The following is a 21714-nucleotide window of genomic DNA, read 5'->3' on the forward strand; positions in this document are numbered from 1 at the left end:
ACCTGTAATCCCAACACTTTGGGAGGTCAAGGCAGGCAGGTCACAAGGTAAGGAGTTCGAAACTAACCTACTCAACATTTAGTAGGACCTCTGTCTCTACTAAAAATACAAAAAAGAAAAAATAAACTGAACTTGGAGGCATGCGCCTGTAATCCCAGCTACCTGGGAGGCTGAGGCAGAAGAATTGCTTGAATCTAGGAGGCGAAGGTTCCAGTGAGTCAAGATCGTGCCACTGCACTCCAGTCTGGGTGGCAGAGTGAGACTCTGTCTCAAAAAAAAAAAAAAAAAAAAAAAAAAACTTGTAATAATTATGTACTTAAAAATTGGGAACAGAATTTCACAGTTTTAAAATATTTTAAATGAAGGGTTTCAAGCAGGCTTTGAACTTACTTTTGGAAACATAAATATACAACAGCTTTTTGGGTTTGTTTTTTGTTTTTGAGATGAAGTCTCGCTCTGTTGCCCAGGCTGTAGTGCAGTGGCACAATCTCGGCTCACTGCAACCTCCGCCTCCCAGGTTCAAGTGATTCTCCTGCCTCAGCCTCCAGCTGGGATTACAGGTGCACACCACCACATTCGGCTAATTTTCGTATTTTTAGTAGAGATGGGGTTTCACCATGTTGCCCAGGCTGGTCTCGAACTCCTGACCTCAAGTGATCTGCCCACTTGGGCCTCCCAAAGTGCTGGGATTACAGGCGTGCACCACCACGCCTGGCCCATATGGAATAGTTTTCATTACTTTCCAAGAACAACTAATTATCATCAGAGAATGTGAAAATTTAGCAGCTGATTTACACAAAAACTTCTGCTGAAAAATGAGTACTATGATTTAGTAAGTCTGACTAATAAATATTTCTTCAATCTATTCCTGTACAGTTTGGGGATAGATTTCTTTAAGTTACGGCCAGTGTGGCTGTCAGTCCCAGTCAGAATGGGGCAGACCTGTTCATAGCATTTTGAAAAGCCCCACATCTGGGGAAACTCCTTAGTCCTAGGCAAGTGAGGAGGCTTGGTCACCCTAGCTTTGACAACCATAAAAACCAAGTCTAAAAAAAATAGACTGCACATTTGGGAGGCTGAGGCAGGAGGATCACCTGAGGTCAGTAGTTCGAGACTAGCCTGGCCAACATACTGAAACCCTGTCTCTACTACAAATACCAAAAGTTAGCCGGGCACAGTGGCGGGCACCTGTAATCCCAGCTACTCAGGAGGCTGAGACAGGAGAATCGCTTGAACCCGGAAGGCAGAGGTTGCAGTGAACTGAGATCACGCTATTGCACTCCAGCCTGGGCAACAAGAGCAAAACTCCGTCTCGAAAAAAAAAAAGAAAAAAAAAAAAAACATACAGACTGCACATAATGGTATCACAAAGCTCTAAGCCAGGTTTTCAAAAACGAATCATGTATACTAATATTTTAATGACAGCAAACTAGTTTTTAACTGATGAAATAAATACTATTAATTTCATTTTTCTACTTTTTTTAGTTCCTTTTTTAACTATGGCTTTAAGGTATAAAAGACAATTTGTATAGTAACAAATCGTATCAGTATCTTGATTGTCTTTCATCCCCAAAACATAGCCTGGTACCTAGTCTAGGTCAATGAATATTTGATGAATGAAGGCAAGAATGAAAGGTTCAAAAACAGTATTTTTCTGCCTAGTAGGTTTCACATCCAGAGTTATCATGGATATCTTTGTGCAATTAACAAAATAACATTCTGCTAAAATGTACTATAAGCCAGTGTTTCTCACACTTTAACATGCATTGGAATCATCTGGGAATCTTACTAAAATGCAGATCTTGATTCCGTGGCTCTAGGGTAGGGCTTTAGATTACAGATTCCAACAAGCTCCCAGCAGATGCTACTGCCAAAAGCATACGGCCCTCACTGTGAGTGGCAAGGCTACCACCTTTTAGCAGGGCATGCAGTGGGAGTAGAACAGTCATGCAATCATATTTACCCTGTTCTACTGCAAGTGAGAAGATGAACTGCTGCCTTGGGTCTAATTTCCCATGGTAGCACTTTACCCCTGTTCCACCCCTGTTCATTCACTCAATACACAGGAAATTTACATGTGTAATTTAAAACAAAGAGACTCTCTTCTACTGCAAAACCTAAAACAGTAAAAATAAACAGCATTCGAGAGTTGATTATGTTCGCACTACAGCTACTGAAGCATTTTTATAATCACTGTATCGTTCAAAAATAAAAAGAAATATATAATATGCTATCTGTCACTCAGTGAGTGTTTGGTTCACACTTCTTTATTTGCTACCGAAATTCTGCCTAGAAAGAAAAAAATATTCCACACAAAAACATTACCTCTTACTTTGGATTTAAATTGCCCAAGCTTCCAATGTCTGTATGTTCTTTAGTTGGATCAAGGTTATAGACAGGTAAACATACATATATCTACATGAAAGATTATATTGTGTATATCAGAATAAACATATATATCTATAACATAGTGACCTAAGTTTAAACAATTTTGCACATGGAGAAGTATTTAGTATCATATGATAGAGCAGGGAAAATGCTGATTTTAGGGCTAGGTGACCTAAGGTCAAATCTCAACCCACCACTAAAAGCTATTTAACTTTGAACAAATGACCTACATTCTCTAGACCTGATTTTTCTCTTCTGTTAAAGAAATTGAACTAAATGTTCTCCAAAGTTCCTGCTAGCTTTAACATTCTTTGCTTCTGTCTAGCTAATTAATTATTTCATAAAGGTAATAAATCTACACTGCTATTAATGAACAGAGAATGAATTTTAAAAAACAAAAGAAAAAAATTAGCACTTTATCTTCTCCTTGCAGACAGACCACTAAAGGAAATCAATACAAATTGCGAAAAATGAAACCATTACTGCGATTTCTGAGGTTTCAAACTTTAATTCTGAAAACTGAAAATAAAGTTCCAGAAAAAAATAGTGTTCTGCAAAAAAGGGAGATAATGGTTTAAGGAACATAAAGTAAGTCTTTGCTATGGTACATTTCCATTCACCAGTTTAAAATCCATCACTTTGGAAGAGAGGATTAGGAAGTGGGAAAATAACCAAAAAGTCTTAATGTTCTGTTCCCTCCTGCTGGCACTGGATGCATCATATGCTTTTACTACAAGGCACAGTGACGTTTCCTAATTAGTGTCTACATTTCTCTGTCTATAAATTCCAATCAAGGGAACAAAACGAAGGATTTTCAGCTACTGACTTGGGTTTGGCAATTTCCATGCATCACCTTGGAACTGCCAGATAATGCCCCTTTGCTCTCCTTTGCTGTCAGACCAAAGACTCCTGAACACTCAAGGATTTTTGAGAACCCTGCTGTTCTTGTTCCATAAGAACCTGCTATCTGTGGCCCAGAGGGTGATACACATTGGTTTTATGAACTGTAGAAAACAGTGAAATCCTATTTAATAACCCCAGTGACAAATGGCTATTTGAATTTCAACTGCTGGTTCAAGTCCACCTTTCAACTTCTTTTTTGCTCTAATCCAATGTGGGATATAAACTGAAGATACACAGAATTCACCTTTTGGATAGAAGTACAGAAATTTGTGGGACTCTTCTCCATTGCTCTACTGGAATTCAGACACATTCAGGGAGAATGAAATGCTTCCATTTTGTTCAAATACTTGATAATATAACTACAGTCTCCAAATGAAATCTCTCTAAAGTGTTTGCTAAGACACATACAAAAACAAAAAGTGAAAAATCTAACATAGCCTTATAAACACCACCTTCTCATGGTTTTTACCATCTGTAAGTGAATTTTACTGGCTGTTGTAAACTGACATCAGTCTTCTATGAGGCAACAAAATGTAAAGAATTAACTATTACTTAAAAATAGAAACCAAAATAAACTCATCCCAAACATTTTTTCAGTATCTATTTAAGGATGTTACAGAAAGATCGCATTACCCTCTGCAAACGTTGAGGTCAACCATGACCCCTTATGTCATTCTTTAAAGGCCAGTGGTCACCACTGCAAGTACAACTTCCTCCGCTGGGCCATCAAGCCTCACCAAGTGTGACCAGCCAGATCTACCCCAGTCACCCTGCAATCTAACTGCACACCAAACTTTATCCTTACTGAAATAGAAAGACACGTAAAGATCTTGCAATCTAAGACTGTTGTTCTACAGACAAAGAAGCTGAGCCCAGCCCGGTGAAGTGACTTGTCTTTGGCCACGCAGTTAATGAGCAGCACAGCAAAGAATAAAACCTGAATCTCCTGACCCCTGCCCCAACCCCACCCAATGCTCATCTACTAACACTGCCAATAGCAACATCTGCTCCAATCAGGTAAGTCATTAAGGTCCTTCCATATATCACAGACGTCACCTTCTCTTCCAACCCCATATCTTTGCTCATGCTGCCTCCTTAAGGGGCCCAGATAACTCCCGCTCTCGTCCTTCAACTTTCTTACCTCTCAAGGTTACAGAGCATCTAGATGTTAATACATTAAAAAGTTATATGGTCAATCGCAGTGGCTCACACCTATAATCCCAGAACTTTGGGAGGTCGAGACGGGTGGATCACGAGGTCAAGAGATCAAGACCATGCTGGCCAACATGGTGAAACTCCATCTCTATTAAAAATACAAACAAAATTAGCTGGACGTGGTGGTGCACACCTGTAGTCCCAGCTACTCGGGAAGCTGAGGCAGGAGAATTGCTTGAACCGGGAGACGGAGGTTGCAGTGAGCCGAGATTGCGCCACTGCACTCCAACCTGGTGACAGAGCAAGACTCCATCTCAAAAAAAAAAAAAAGTTGTATTCTCTCAGATTGGATTTACCAGGTTGGATTTAAAAGCTATTTGTTACAACAGAATAACAACGCATTCAAGATAAATATCTTAGATACTCTTCATCCTTCAAGGTCAGCCTCAAGCTCCCGATGACTCTACCTTTCTCTGAAGGGTGACCATACCTTAGAGCACTAATGTGCTACATATGTACTTAGTTGTTCTCCATTACGCTACATAAGTTAGTTTTCCTTTATTCAGCAATACTCTAAGATCCTTTTGAGAATGAAAAATGTCTCATATTTCTCTCTCTCAAAGTTCATCACTCACTATTTAGATAAAGATCTATTGATGTTAAGAGGTTCACAGGGAGAGGGAGAATGGGAATTAACATTTTTTCAGTATCAAATATTTTATATACACAGAGATCATATATTTCACTCTTATATATTCAAATAAAATTTCCTTTTTCATCTGTGAAACTTGCATTTTTATGTAGGAAATTTGAAATTTCACAGCCTGTATATTATTTTGGGGTTTTGTGCCCAGAACATTCACATACACGCTAGACATCAATGAAATAACCCTGAAAAAAAAATACTTCATTTCCCCAATCACCATATGCCTACCCTTTGCTAGTCAATTCTAAAGCAAGCTGGTGAGCAGAAAAAGCTAGCAAAGGGCACCAAAAATGACACTTATCTTTGTGTTAGAAGTTGTGAAAATACAAAATACGTCAAGGAGTCTAAAAGGACAGAGAAAAACCCTCCTCAAGTCTGCAGCAGCACTACAGGGACCAGATCATACACAGAGGTTTACCCATATGGTAGAAATAAAGATGTAAAACATAAAATAAATTCCAAGGAAAAGAGGCACTCTCTCAGAAGTGTTAGGGAGAGGATGCACTAGGGCGATCTCTTTGGAGGATGATATGGAGTGGTTTATCAACATTGTAAACGAGCATACCCTTTGGTACAATCATTTCACTGCTATGATAGTACTTATGAATGAACTGCAAAAGCATTCACATATAAAAAGGATATATGAATAAGAACATTGGATAAAACATGGTGTATCACCACAGAAATTAAAATAATCTAAATGTTCACAGTAGGGCACTGTTAAAATAAATTATGGCACATTCAAAAAAATGAAATACTACGCAGCACTGCAAAGAATAAAACCTGTATCTCCAAAACATTCATAATTAAGTGCAAAAAAAGCAAGATGCAAAACAACAAGCAGAATGTGAGTGCATCGGGGATGTGTGTATGTATGTGTATACGTGCATAAAAGGTTTGGAATTTTTAGCTGGTTTTTTTTTTCCTATGTAGACATATGAGAAACTGTACACAGTGGTCACATGGTTAGGAAAATATTTAGGGGTTTCGGGTATGTGTGAGGGGATATGGTAGATAATTTAATTCTTACTTTACTGCCTGTCTGTGCTGTTTGATTTTTTAACCATATGCTTATGTTCTCAAAAGCATTAGAAAATATTTTTTTAATTCTATCTAGAAATACATAGAAAATATTAATCTAGAAATATTCATTGACAGACATTAATATTATCATCTAAAATTATTAGATATCCAAGGTATGAAATCACTATCTCAGAAGAAAATGTTCAGAAACACCCAACTGTACATTTGCTTGATGTTTTACGTGCATGATCTACCAATGGGATGTTATTTAGTTGACTAGAAATGTCACTTGTAAACCAGAAGGGTAACACATAAAATAAAGGATGTTACCAATATGTCAAGGAGTCTAGCAAAATTCAAGCATGACTCAACTCTTCTTTCCACAGTGAATGCAGCCCCAGGTGTGAATACAGCCTACTGTATTAAACTGTTAAATTTGACTAATGAAAATGAACATTGTTACTGGCAATGAGCCCCAAACTGAAAGTGCAACATGGACTAAATGTGCATCTTTTCAATGATATGTGAACATGCTTTAAAATAACATGTCCCAAACATCTCAAAAGGTAAACTAAGACTATGGCCTTTTAAAATATTATTTTGGTACCAATGATTGAAAAAATGCATTTGCATGGAGATGTCATTAAGCACCAGGAACATCATTTAACAGATATTTTAAAAAATCTAGCTATGCAAGCCCTGCACTGAAAGCATATCTCAGTGTTAAGCACTGCTGGAGTCCAAAAAGGGGAAAATCCCAATGTGGGGTAGAAATAACAGTAAACACATCAGGATTAAGTTAGAAACTGAGTTGGTCTTTAAGAGGAAATTGGGATTTTTGTTAATGCAGAAGAGGCAAAAGGTTAAATACTCCGATTGTAGAGTACTAAGATAGGGTGGTAACAATCTCAGCAGCTTAAAGAGAAATGATACTGACAATTAATATAAAATATGTGTGGATGGGGGAAGGTGGTCTCAAATGTGAAACAAAAAAATTTAAGAAAAATATTGATTAACTGTAACACGATTAGCAGGTAAGATGCATCTGGCCACTTCCCTAGGACAATGGTTCTCAAACATGAGTGGGCATCAGAATCACCTGGATTGTTAAAACACAGATTGCTGGGCCCCACCCCTACAGTAGCTGATTCAGAAGATCTGGACTAGGGCCAAGGAATCTGCATTTCCAACAAACCTCCAGGTGATGCTGATGCTGCTGGTCCAGGGACCACATGTGGAGAAGTACCCAGAATAACTCTGAACACATCAAATCCTGAGTCTCATGCTCTCATTCCTCAGAGGACACGACACAGCAGAACACTAACAACGGCATCTTCACCTAAGCCAAGACAGATGCAGGCCTGCTCAAGTCTGGCCCAAGACACCTCTTAAATAGCAAGTTCTTCCCTTATACATTTAGAGCTCTAAACTCTCCTGGAACTGATCTAAGAAAAGCAAGCAATCTGGACTCAGAGAACTGGCCCCTGGCCCAGCGTTAATCACCCTATTGCCCAGTGAGGCTAATCCTGAGGGAATGGCTCCAGAGTTTGACACAGACCTATTCTGAACACCTTGAAACCAACCTCAAACCAGATCATTCCTTGAGATGTCTCATTTAATGTCTAGAGTTCATCAAACCACACCTAACCTGGAACTGAACAAAAAGAAAATGTATTACACGATGTCACTTCAGCAACTGTAATGTGTAAATGTATAACCGCAAACCACATGAAGACCCCAAAATCTACATCCAAATAGATGCTAAGAGCCAGTGAAGCGTCACAGATGAGAATGCTGTAATGGCCCACCATCCCCAAAAACAGTCACCATGGAGGTCTTCTGGTCATTCTGCTAACTTTTAAATTTGCAGGAATACATTAAGCTGTCATAAGGAAACAGAACAGGCACGGCGACTACAGGCATAGTGAACATTATACCTTCTAAGTGTCTAGATGTTGCTGTGAAGTATGTTTTCAGATATGATTAACATTCAAATCAGCAGGCTTCAAACAAGGCAGATCACCCTGTAATGCGGGTGGGTCTCATTTAATCAGTTGAAGGCATTAAGAGAAAAAACAGGTCCCCCGAGGAAGAAGGAATTCTGCCTGCAGACTGACCTGGACTCAAGACTGCAGCACCAACTCTTCCCTGGGCCTCCAACCTGCCAGGCTGCCCCGCATATCTCAGACATGTCAGCCCCCACGACGCGCCTCAATAAATTCCTCTTTTTAAGATAAGTCTTTCTCTCTCTCTCTCTCTCTCTCTCACTTGCTAGCTCTCTCTCGCTGTGTGTGTGTGTGTGTACACAAACACACAAAAAAATCACACACATATACACATACGCTCATCCTAGGGGGTCCTGTTTCTCTGGAGAACCCTAACACAACCCCCTGCAGTTTACAGCCTCCGTTCTCTTACTTGAGAAAGATTGATTACCTCCATCTTTGTGAAAGAAAAGGTCTCCTTTCACCTTTAAAATTAAGATCACCTTTTAAAATATATGACTTTAATAACACTTATATTCCATACCACTACACATAAAAGTCAAGCAGAAGCCACATCGTTTCCAGTGACTGAAAAGCCCCTCAGTGTGGTTATGTGAACTCTACTATTCCATGGTGCATTTTGGTAGCGAGCGCACACTGTGAGGAAGGGTCCAGGGAGCGACATCTTACCAAGCGTCCGTCCTGATCCAAACGCTCTTTGGAATCCATATGAAGCTTCCTTTTCCTGTTCGGCTGTTTCATTGCCACCCCTGCACTCCTTGGCAGTGGTTTTCTGTAAAACAGGGTCACATAAGAAGTTGGGGATGGGGGCGTGACCCCTTCAGAATTACAGAAGCAAACAAGAAAATGCTTTCAATTATACTTCTCCTAATTGGTTGCTATAAATAACCTGATAAGTTGACAAAAATTTTGCAATTGGTTTTATAGTCTTTAATATAATAATAAGACAAGGGGGAGGAAATGCGTTTTCTACCTCATCTAGAATTTATATAATGGGGAAAATAGATATTGTTGCTTTTGGTCTTATCTGGAATAAAATGTTTGCTTTTTTGCTTAGCTGACCTAACCAACTAGGATTCACTGCAATCAAACTGCACAGGTTCTGTACTCACATGGTCTGACAGGTATTCTTGGTAAGAGGTCTTAGTCATACAAGGCATAGCACAACAATCTGAAACAGAAAATAAGAAAAAATTTCACCAATCCAATTCATCCTGACCCTTCTTCTGTATATTCATAAACAGTGTAGACATTCTTTGAAAAGTTATTTGAAACGAATTTTTTTTATAGGGCAGGTCAACCATTTTGGAGAACCAACCACCAATACCAAATGAGTTCCACTGGAGCTAGAATTCAAAAGTCATTCACTTTGAAATAATGTTAACAATTGAAATATAATTTTTTAAAACTTTTAATAGCCCTAAATCATCTATAGTCTCCAGTGCTTTACAATGACATATCCAACTTCTTCATTGACATTTCCACCTGAACAATGACACTCCAAATATGGCAAATGTAACATATTTGCAACCGAGCTCTTCTCCCTCCACACTGCCTCCCAGTTCTAGGTTCTCCTCCTATTTGCACTGATAACTGGCCACCCATTTGCCCAGAGCTTCCTCTTACGGTTGTTCAGACTGTACACGACCCAAGAGCACCAACCCAAGGGGCAAGTGGAGGCTGAAATCCACCGTGGGCTCTACACCCACAGTTCACCTGTCATGGCCTGCATCATCCCAGGAGAAAATGCATCTTTCTCTCATTCAAACAATACTACCTTCTGGGCTAATGTCTGAGCCAGAGAACTAGAAGTTGCCATCATTTCATCCTTTATATCACACCGTACATATTGTCATCAGGTTTTGTTGATTTTTAATTTACTAAACATTTATTGAATTTACCTTCTTCCTCTACTCCTATTAACTCTGATCATTCCAGTTTTATGTTGCAGTCAATCCAAAGGTCTTAAAGTTCTTTGCAAAGCAAGGTTCCTGCTGCTTCTCCACTCCATACTTCTGCTGGTCCCTCAACCTCTGAACACCTTCCCCATTGCCTGCCCTCCCTTTTTCAACTTATCTAATTCTAACTCGTCCTTTCTGACCTCACTAAAAGAGACTTCACAGCTTTCAAGACGGTCTTCCTTGCCTACCTCCTGCTGCAACTAAACCAAGTGTGTCTTTTCTATATTGCATTTCTTGTGCATACCTTTATTGTAGTTTTTGTTTGCAGATATGCCTCCCTTTCTGAGCCTGTAAGCATCCTGATGACAAGGACTGTGAATTACTGATTCTTATTTTCCACTGTCTAGATACTACCTGGCTCACAGCAGTCTCTCAATATGTGTTTATTGACTTCAACTACATAAACATGTCTCTCTGAATTACAGAGAAGCCTCAAGCCCTTAAATCCAGTGAATATTAGTTCTTGATCCATACATTATCTTTTATAATGTTGTACACTAGAGTGAGCACAGTTCTCAAAATTAATTCCTTTCCCTTTTTCTTTAATATACAAAACAAAAAATAAACAACAAAAAAAAACCTTCCTTTCCACATATCCTTTTGCTTCTAGTCAGATGATATTTATGTTCTTAAGACAGGCACTTATGTACTAAATTCAATAACATTACATTCATTTTGAAGAATGTAAATACAATTTTTCATGCCTAGCTTCTGGTAATTCTCTGAACATCTATGCAAATGAACAGCATAGACTTGATGCCTGTAGCAAAGTATTATTGCACAAGACACAAGCACTGCCAAGGCTGTCCTGCCTTTCACGACGAATAATACCCCACGGCTTGTCAAACTGAAATCATCTGGCTACTGACATTTTTCTCCTCACCACCAAAATGATCTGCCTTGCTAATCTCCGGCAATTATCTCAATAACCTTGATTTGTTTAAAACAACAAGAAAGCCTGAATTCACATTATTTTATATCGGGGGAAAAAATGAAAGTTTTTATACTTTGAGGAGAAATTTCAACATACAATTTGGTAATAATGAATTTCCTCTGGATTTAGAAATAATAAAGCAAAAATATAAAAGTCACCAAACAATCCATGCAAGATTTTGCTGCTAGACAAAAAGAGAATCAAATACAAGATACCATTAAATACACAGGAGACGAACGACATACGGACGACAGATAGATGGATGGATGGATAGATGGATAGATAGATAGATAGATAGATAGATAGATAGATAGATAGATGATAGATAGTCTAACACAGAGAAAAACAGGCTTAAAGAGAGATTTTGTATAATTCTTTATAATGTCAATGCAAAGAACATATTCTACCCAACCGAATAGGACATTTCTTTTGAAATAAACCTAACTTGATGTCCTTGGCATGGTATCAAAATACATGGATTACTCTGATTGTCCATGATACATGGCCGAATCCCAGGAAGCCCCAAATGTCACATCAGCCACGTCCCCTTGGTGAGCTTTGAAAATATATATATCGTTTTTGGAGTAAAAAAAGAGAATAATATCAAATTATAAAACACATCAAAAAAACACATTATCCAGGGTAAGTAAAGGCATGTACCAACTACACTGAGCTGTGCTCAGTGTCCCCTGGCTTTGTGACAATGCCCAAGCACCACCTACCATAGACAAGGTGATGTTCAGTGATTTTAATTAGAGAAGCTTCTAAATAGTGTTTTAGATTTTAAAAAAACAACATAGATAACTATCTATAAATGTTTTGTATTTCTGTGTAAAAATTGAAAATAGTGTACTAATTTTTCAATTTAATCCTCTAAATGAGTTTAATTTCCCTTCATAGTAGAATTCTCTGTCTGCATGTTGCCAAATACTAAGGAGATAAATTAGACTGATACTTAGAAAGCATCTGAATACTTCAAATGGAAGGAGTCTATAAATAATAACATAATTCACTATCTGTCTATGTCCAGGTGCTATTTGTTAATTCTTTCAAAAACATTTTATTGATCATCTATTAATCACCAGTATAGTTACAGGTACCTTGAGGAATATGAAGCCGATTAATCACACACCCTCTAAAGGGAGATAAGTATAGCAGCCATATGTCCTGGATAACCCAAGGTACGTCTGCCTTCTGCCACTCATCCTGGCATAAGGATTAACAGCACTGCTTTCACTCCCCAAAATATCCCAGTTTAAACAATAAATCATATGGTACCATATGGGTAAGAAACATACATAAATTAATAAGAAATGTAACACATGCCATTAAAAAATTACAGAGTGGCCTGAGTGTTCACAGGAGGGACAACAGGTCTAACAACATGCACGGTGAAAGAACATTTCTCCTGGTTCTAGGACACTGCGCATATCTTAAATGAGTGTATCACCAAAATATCGAATACAAATTTCTGATCACTGTACTGATTTCCCACTATTTCAAAGATATTGCCAGCCTAGAATTTATTCACCTGGTTGATACTTGATGTTAATAATACATAACGTTTGAATAAATTGATAAATGATTACAAGTGAATGAATTTTGATAACTTATGCGTGAATTATTGATCCTTCTTCATGGCATTAATAATAGCTGACATTACTTGAGTACTAATGTACCAGGCATAGCTATCAGCCCTCTACACATACACTTTCAATTAATACTTATGACAGCCCAACAATATATGTACCACTGTCACCCTCATTTCACAGAAGAGGAAACACCAAGGGGTTAAGTAACTTGTCCAAGGTTATATAACAGACAAGTAGCCAGACAGCAGAATTCTGGGGTTCATCTTTGAACACCATACTATGCTGTAGCTTTTGTAACTATATTATAAGTTTAGTTATCTGAAACTTAACCACTCTAGCCAAATCCCTGCAACATACAATGATTTAAGGCAGAAACTGACAACAAACTTCCTGTGGGAACCACTGGCCCTCATGTGGAGCCTATCTGCGTAGTGGCTCTTTATTGTCACTTATGTCATGGCAGCCACCTGCTCTCGTTTTTTTAAAATTTTGCCTTTATTACCTATTTTGGAATCTTAAAATACTGACAGTTAATTATGTATGAATTCTGCACCCATAAGTCTTACATAATACTTTATGAGAATAGCACAGTAAGTCCCAAGATTCAGGGTCCAAAGGGTATCACAGAGGTTGACTGAAACTCAGAATTTTCTAAAGTTACATTACTCTCACTGAGTCTATGTCACTCCCCTGCCACCCCCATCAGAGCTAGTGCTGGCGCCCACTGCTGGGAGACATAAGGACAGGTCACATCACCGGACCCCTTGCAGATAATCTTCAGCACCAGCCTGAAATGTGGCAGCCCCATGGGGTGGCTACCCAGAGGAACAGCAGTGTTAACAGTGGTCTGGCTCTCAGGGACTCCAACTTCTAGGGGAAGGGGAAGTACACCACATCAAGGGAACACCCCATGGGACAAAAGAGTCTGGATACCACACCTTAAGTCCCAGAACATTCTGCTCATGGGAAGTTTCTTTCAGCAGAGGCATGAGTGCAATGCTGGTGCTCATGAAGGGTCTTGGAGAAGGAGACTTCTTTTCTCTCTTATCCATTACTGCAAACACAGCTGGGGCTTCTCCTGTAAGAGCTTGACATCAGTGTATCTAGAGACACCCTTTCTGGAACACTTTAGGGTGACAGCGTCCTCACAGTAGGAGTGCCCTTCAGATTCAGGCTTGCACAAGAAGTGGAGTCACAACTCCTCTATACTTGGAACATCAACATTCCTAGACTTGAAAACAGGTGCCTGTCTCATATGAATAGCTGGAACATTGAGTCAGGAGTGCATCTGGGAGTTGGATCACTTTCCTGCTGGCCTAGCAGAAGAAATAAGGTGGCTCCTACCCTTCCCCCTGATAAGACCTCAGTGTTTTTCACTGAAAGCTCCTCCAGCCACCTCTATCAAGGCTGGGACATCTGCCCACTATTGGGTATTGCATTTACCCACCTGCTTTAGCCAAAACCAGTTTCTACCCAGGGATACTTTCCCTACTGGCCTGAAGCTTTAACTATTCAACCCAGTAAATAAATAAAATACTGGGACAAAATACATACATACATACATACATATGTACATACATACATACACACTGTGGGGAAACAAGATAAGCTTCAAGAGATCTCTGCCATTCCAACCCCATAGGAGATGCTGAACTTGTTCACACACTGAGCACACTGGTGCTACAACAGGCATCTGGAAAGCCACAATACAAAGATTCACTAAAACCAAGGAACCCATACAAATTACTGAGCACTAAAAGCACCAAGAGCCAAATTAGGCTATAATGAACTATTAACATGAAAGTCACATCCTTCTGAAATACCACATAAAAAACTCAAAAGGCTGATTACTGAGCTACTCAAGCAGATACCAGAAAAGGCGAAAACCAACATAAAGAAATGCAAAAAACAATTCAAGATATAAATGAAAAATGTTATACAAAGACAGATATTTTAAAGAAAAACCAGTCAGAACATCTGGAAATGAAAGACACACTTAGGGAGTTAAAAAATGCAGTGGAAAGTTTTAACAACAGACTAGACCAAGTAAAAGAAAAAATTTCAGAGCTCAAAGATAAGGCTTTTGTTCACCTAATCAGACAAAAATTTAACAAATAAATCAAAAGGAATTAACAAACTCTCCAAGGAATTTGGGATTACGTAAAAGGTCCAATTCTAAAAATTCCACATGGTATTAAGCCCACAGATGCACAGAGTTGAGGCCTGGGAGCCTCTGCCTAGATTTCAGACAATGTATGGAAAAGCCTAGACATTCAGGCAGAAGCCTGCTGCAGTGGCAGAGTCCTCATGGAAAACCTCTGCTAGGGCAGTGCAGAGGGGAAAGGTGGGGTTGGAGCCCTCACACAGAGTCCTCACTGGAACACTGACTAGTGGAGCTGTGAGAAGAAGGCCACTGCCCTCCAGACCCTCGAATGGTAGAGCAACTGACACCTTGCACCGTGCTCCTGGAAAAGCTGCAGGAACTCAGTGCCAGCCCCTGAGAGCAGCCACAGGGGCTGAACCTTGCAAAGTCACAGGAGCTGAGGCTCCTTAGTCCTTGTTGGACCAAAGGCACTCAACTCAGGCTTGTACTATGACTTGCTTTGACCGATAGCAGATGCAGGGCAAGCTGAGGCTTAAAATGTGTGTGTGCAGCTTGTTTTCAGCTCATGACACTGCAGTTACTTGCCATTAAAAGATCATGCTTTAGGTAGCCTCTGCTCCTTTAGAGTGGGCCCCCAGAACAAACACAGGGAGAATGCACCTGAGCCTGAAATGAAGTCTTTTATAAAACCATGCAGTCAAGCCCAGCCTAGATCAGCCCAATCATGAGTGGCCTAAAGATCTACTAATGTGTTAAGACATTGATTTTTGAAGTATTTTTATAGCAATAGCGGACAGATAGAACAATCCATACAAAAAAGGGCAAAGCTTTGAATATGCACTTCACACAGAAATTTATGAAAAGTTGCTTCACCTCATTTGTAGTAAGGGAAATGAAGAAGGAAACCACAATGAGCTACCAATTCACCCCACTAGAGTGACAAAAATTAAGAAGTCTGTGACTACTGGATGTTGGCAAGGTTGAGGAGCTATGACCACTCTCACACCCTGCTGGAAGAAGAGTAAATGTTGCAACCCATAAAAAGCAACTCAGCATGAACCTGAAAGTTGAAGATAATTCCAGCAAATTCCATGACCCCATGGCTCCAGCAATTACATAAAATTAAGAGATAAGTTCATGTTAATGGGAAAAAAATGAAAACAATCTGAACAACTATCAACAGGGATCTCAGAATATAAACTGTGGCGTATTCAGACAATAGAACATTATACAATGAAAATAAATCAACTGCAACTACATATGTGAGAATATAAATATTATCAATAATGTTGAACGAGCAAAGCAAGCCAGAAGACTATATACTACTTTTGTTGAGAGATGGGATCTTGCTATGTTGCCCAGGCTGAACTCAAACTCCTGCGCTCAAGTGATCCTCCTGACTCAGCCCCCCCAGTAACTGAGATTACAGGTACATGCCACCATGCCCAGCTTTATACTACCATTTTTTAAAATACAAAATCAAGCAAAAGCCCTCAACATGCACCTTAGATATATATGGTAAACTATATAAGTAGTATATATAAAGTAAACTACCTCTTTACTGATACAGTAAAGTTTTTTTGAAGAAGCATATACAAAAAATTCAGTATAGCATTTGGGGAGGAAAATTAGTATCATGTTTTCATTCTTAAGTTGGATGGTGGCTTTATAGATATATCTTTATTATACTTCATAACTTATGTATTGAAAGATGTATGTTGCCTTGTATAAATACAGTATTATAGGATTTCTTAAAGTCCTTTTAAATGGTATACCCTAGTCATCCAATATAAGAAAGAAAAGTTGATACAGGTAAAAGAAGGAACACAGTATGTTTTCTTTTAACCGAACAGTCCATTTTTCCTGCTTTGAAACCTCTTTTTCAGCAAGGCTTACTCCTTTTCTAGTTGGAAAAAAAAAAAGTATCTCACCAGATCTTTTGTGAGAACATACCATGTACAGTCAGCAACAGGCAGAAGATAGGGTGCATGCACTGCTCCTACCCGTCCACCTTCATTACATCACACTATTCCAAAGGAAGGAGGAGTCTGTGACTGAACCAGGTCATCCGCCTCCTCCATCCTGCTCCTTCTTGACACAGGACATAAGCTACGCCCTGACATTGCTAGCTCCACTGAGTGAAATCTGAGCAGAGACAAAACACGGAAATCACAAGAAAGATAAACTGACTCTGGCTCTATTAAGCAAAAAAGGTGTCTACTGTAAGAATATCCAAGGCTCAGAGATTTAACATCTGTGGCAAGATCAGACAGAAACAAAGGGGTCAAGAAAGCAGATGGCAGACCAAACATCCCATGGCTAAACCAGCCTGATCAGCATGGTACCCCATTTCTTTCACTGCTGATGCCCCTGGAATAAGTGAACTAACTACTCTACCTGTTCCCTTCTTGCTAGAGTCTCTCTCTCTCAAACCGAAGTCCTGGGAAAGAGCATCCAATTGACCAGTCTTAGATCTTCTTCCTGCACTCTTGGACAAAGCAATGGGGAAATGGACGATCTGCCTCCTGGAAAACCCTAAGTCCTCTCTCATAATTCCCCTAAAGGAAAGCAGGGTTCTATGAGCAAGAGAGATGGATAATGAGTAGGGGAGGACAGGCTGCTTCCCACTCTGGGCTATGAGATGTCATCATCTACTTGTGCTTACTTTTCATATCCAACTGCATGGCTACAATGTAAGAGGAATGTAGAATGGTTGCCCAGGTCTGAAGTTCTGTTCCACTGATAAGTATCTTTATTGTTGATGTCATTATTGGGCATTCCAGGGGCGTCAGCAATATTAATTTCTTCTTACTATAGGACAGAGAGTACATTAAGCATTGTATGTGCATTAATTTGTCTACTCCTCCCAATGACACTGATTTAACTGTAATAGCCACAATACATGATCTTTCAGTTATGTACAGGGCAAAATAACTGTAAAAGAATACAGGCAACACTTAGAAAAAGGAAAAATAATAAATGCAGGGAAAGAAACACACTATTACTAGAAAGCAGGGAAATGCGTATTAAACATAAATATCCTCCTCTACCCAGGAATATGACTGGTAAAAGTAAGGCTCACCAAGTGCTGAAGTGAGTGTAATGCAAGCACCAGGAGTTCTCACATCCTGCTGAGGAGGTGAAAATTGGTACACCTACTTGATGAAGCACTTGGGAATATCCAATAAAGCTGAGTAAGGCTGGAACTATGCATGCCTAGAACCTGGCTGCTTCTAGATAGATAGAAAACCTCTAGCACATGTGCAAAAGGTACAATGTTCATCGTGGCTTTTGTCTGTAACAAGAAATATATGATAATACCCAAACACCCATCAACAGGAAAATGAATAAATTGTGATATATTTAAAAATGGAATATTACATAGCACTTAAAATAAATGAGTTACAGGGATATATATTCTATCACAGATAACTCTATAAAATATATTTGAACCAAAAGAACAGGGTGCAGGATGATACACACCATACATCATTTATGTAATGTTTGCTTTCAGATACACACACACACACATCAGGTTAAAATGTAACAACACTGCTGAAAATGAAACCAATGACAGCACAGCAATTATGTCTCAGGAGGGGTAAAGATACACAGGTTTGGGGACAGGACACTTCCAGTGTAATTGCAATGCTTTGTTTCTTTCAAAAAGCAGAAGCAAGTGTGGCAAAATACTAAGATTATTAAATCTGGACAGCCAGCGTAGAGTTGCTCATTTTCTTATTCTCTACACTTCACCACATATTTGAATATTTAAAACAAAAATTCAACATTGGGGTAGCATATAGGAGGAATTTTATATGTTCTCATATTTATTTCTGTAGAGGTCACATTTGCCCCTGAATATCATCATTAAGTAACCACGTTACGTACTCCCTCAACAGCAATCATTTGCTCAGAACCTTAAAAAACAATGAAGACATTTAACAAATCATAATTATCATCATCCCTGTAACTGCATTTATTAAGTAAGTTCTTACTGTGTGCCAAGCACATGGGGGCAGCTTGGCAACAGCCCCTTTACACTGAAGTAGCTCAAGGTGACACTGCCAGTAACAGCAAAGCTGAAATTTGTCTGTCTCCAAAATTTAACACCTTACCTAATGGCTCCATTTCTAAAAGCATATTGCTGCTGCCCCTGGCTGCATTATAGTGGCAAAGCATGTGTGTCATGCATAGAGGTAATATTAACATATATATTTGACTGTCAGGTAGTGGGAACGTTTGTAAATAAATGACTTGCTTAAGCTCATGTGACTAGCTGGTAGCAGAGCTAGAACCGGAATCTAAATTTTAAACAATAGACCACTTCATAGCTTATTGAGAAGGACAGACTATACTCATTACAACAGATTTTCCGACAAATGCCTCTCTGAAACCTTGCCAAAATTGAATGTTCCTAATATCATACCACTAAGCACTGTTAAAATAAATTGCCTTTCAGGAATATCTTTAATACACTGGCACTTGAATCATGACAACCAGTACTGCTGCCAAAATGACATACTACATTAAATGACATGAAAACACACTATATGCAGAAATAAAATCAAACTATTTTGTTGCTAGAACATGTCTCAGTACTACTAGGAGCATTTCAGGATAGCATTAGATCTTTGTGAATTTATTAATTAGAATTTTCATTCAGCAAATCAAAAACTAGTACCACGGAAACTCTAATCTGATACAGTGATAGATGAGAAGTCAGAATGAAGTAGTGGAAAAGTCATCCAGTCACACAAGTTCTAGGTCTGACTCTCCAGCTTAGCTGGCAAGAAGACCAAGGCAAATCATAGCCTCACCCACACTGAATACACTGCAGAGCTCTGCTGGAAAATGGGACGATGTTTGGGAATATATTCTTTTTAAAAATTGAAGTGTCACATACATGCAGAAAAATGCGTAACAGCTTAGGGAACAGCTCAACAAATTTTCATGCACTGAACACATGTAACTAGCATCCCAATCAAGAAACAGAACATACGAATGTGTACCCCTTGCTCACTACTTCAATCAAGGCAAATCTTGATGGTTGTCCCATCTTCTAACACAATAGATGACTTCTGTTTCTTTTCTTTTTTCTTTCCTTTTTCTTTTTTTTTTTTTGAGGCGGAGTCTCGCTCTATCGCCCAGGCTGGAGTGCAGTGGTGCAATCTCCGCTCACTGCAAGCTCCGCCTCCCGGGTTCACGCCATTCTCCTGCCTCAGCCTCCCAAGTAGCTGGGACTACAGGCACCCACCACCACGCCCGACTAATTTTTTGTATTTTTAGTAGAGACGGAGTTTCACCGTGTTAGCCAGGATGGTCTTGATCTCCTGACCTCATGATCTGCCTGCCTCAGCCTCCCAAAGTACTCGGATTACAGGCCTTCTGGGATAACATGAGCCACCGTGCCCGGCCTTCTGTTTCTTTTTATGCACTCTACAAATGGAATTACAGAGTATTTGTCTTTGTCCATTTTCTGTTGCTTATAATGTAACACATGAAACTGGGTAATTTATAACTAAAAAGAATTTATTTCTTACACTTATGGAGGCTGAGAAGTTCAAGGCTGAATGGGACACATCTGGTGAGGGCCTTCTTGAAGTGGCAACTCTCTGCAGAGTCCCAAGGCCCACAGGTGTCACATGGTGAGGGGGCTGAGCACGTGGGCTCATGTCTCCTTAAAGCAAAGTTATTTTAAAAATTAAAACAGAAAACTTCCCAAATCTTGGAGGGAAATGAACACTAAGATCCAGGAAGTCCAAAGAACCTCAAATGGCAGAACATAAAAATGTCTCCACCAAGAACATTATAATCAAATTGTCAAAAATGAAAAACAAAAAAGAAGTTTGAAAGTAGTAAGAGAAAAGCAACTCATCGCATACAAGGGAAACACTGTAAGACTGTGAATGAATTTATCAGCAGAAACCTTGCAGTTCAAGAGAGAATGGGATGATATATATTCAAAGTACTGAAAGAAAAAAGCAGCCAACTAAAAATACAACAAAAATTGTTCTTAAGAAATGGAGACAGAAACTCTTTCCCAGAAAAACAAAAGCTGTGGGAGTTCATCATCACTAGATTTGCCTTACAAGAAACATTAAAAGAGTTCTTCAAAGTTTAAACAAAAGGACACTAATTAGCAACGTGAAAACATATGAAAGTATAAACCTCGCTGGTAAAGGCAAGCACATAATCAAATTCAGAATACTTTAATACTATAATGAAGGTGATAAATCACTTTTACTGTAGCATAAAAGTTAAAAGGCAAAAGTATTAAAAATAATTATAGCTAGAAAATTTGTTAATGGATATGCAATATAAAAAGTTGTAAAATGTCTGAATGCAATAAAGATAGATTTATCATATTAAAAAAGGAAAAAAGTTGTAAATTGTGATACCAAAAACATGAAATATTGTGGGGTGAAGTAAATGTGTAGAGTTTTTTAATGAAATCGAACTGTTATCAGTTGTTACCAGCTTAAAACAGACTGTTGTAACTTATAAGTGTTTTATGTGAGCCTTGTGGTAACCACAAAGAAAACCGATGTGTTAGGTATATAAAAGAGAAAGACTAAGGAATCAAAACACACTATCACAAAAAAAATCATTAACAAAAGGAGATGGCAATAGAGGAAGAAAGGAACAAATAAATAAACTACAGAACAGTGAAAAAAACAATTACTGAAATACTTGTAGTAAGTCCTTGTCTATCAATAATTACTTTAAATTTCAATGTAAATTCTCCAATCCAAAAACAAAAAGTAACTGAAATTTGTTTAAAAAAAAGATCCACCTATGAGCTGTTTGTAAGAGACTGACATTAGCTTTAAGAACACACACAGAATGAAAGTAAAAGGACAGAAAAAAAAATATTCCATGCAAATAGTAACCAAAGGAGAGCAGGAATAGCTATACTTATATCAGAATAAAAAACTAGAC

At 38.8% G+C, this 21714-nt stretch overlaps 1 protein-coding gene across 2 annotated transcripts in view; it reads right to left on the reverse strand.

The window, feature by feature from the left end:
* Nucleotides 1-21714, reverse strand: part of L3MBTL4 (L3MBTL histone methyl-lysine binding protein 4) — a 417980-nt gene that overhangs the window by 336230 nt on the left and 60036 nt on the right. Inside the window, exons 1-3 of one of the 2 annotated variants that reach the window (XM_023228495.2) lie at nt 17170-17491; nt 9294-9352; nt 8851-8953 (exon numbers count right to left, since the gene is read on the reverse strand). In XM_023228495.2, coding sequence (XP_023084263.1) covers nt 8851-8922 — 72 coding nt within the window. In that variant the 5' untranslated portion in view covers nt 8923-8953; nt 9294-9352; nt 17170-17491. Of the gene's footprint in view, nt 1-8850; nt 8954-9293; nt 9353-17169; nt 17492-21714 lie in introns of those variants that run through there. The other variant, XM_026456030.1, reaches the window with a different exon arrangement.

Source organism: Piliocolobus tephrosceles, chromosome 18, assembly GCF_002776525.5.
Source record: "Piliocolobus tephrosceles isolate RC106 chromosome 18, ASM277652v3, whole genome shotgun sequence".
Classification (NCBI taxonomy): Eukaryota; Metazoa; Chordata; class Mammalia; order Primates; family Cercopithecidae; genus Piliocolobus; species Piliocolobus tephrosceles.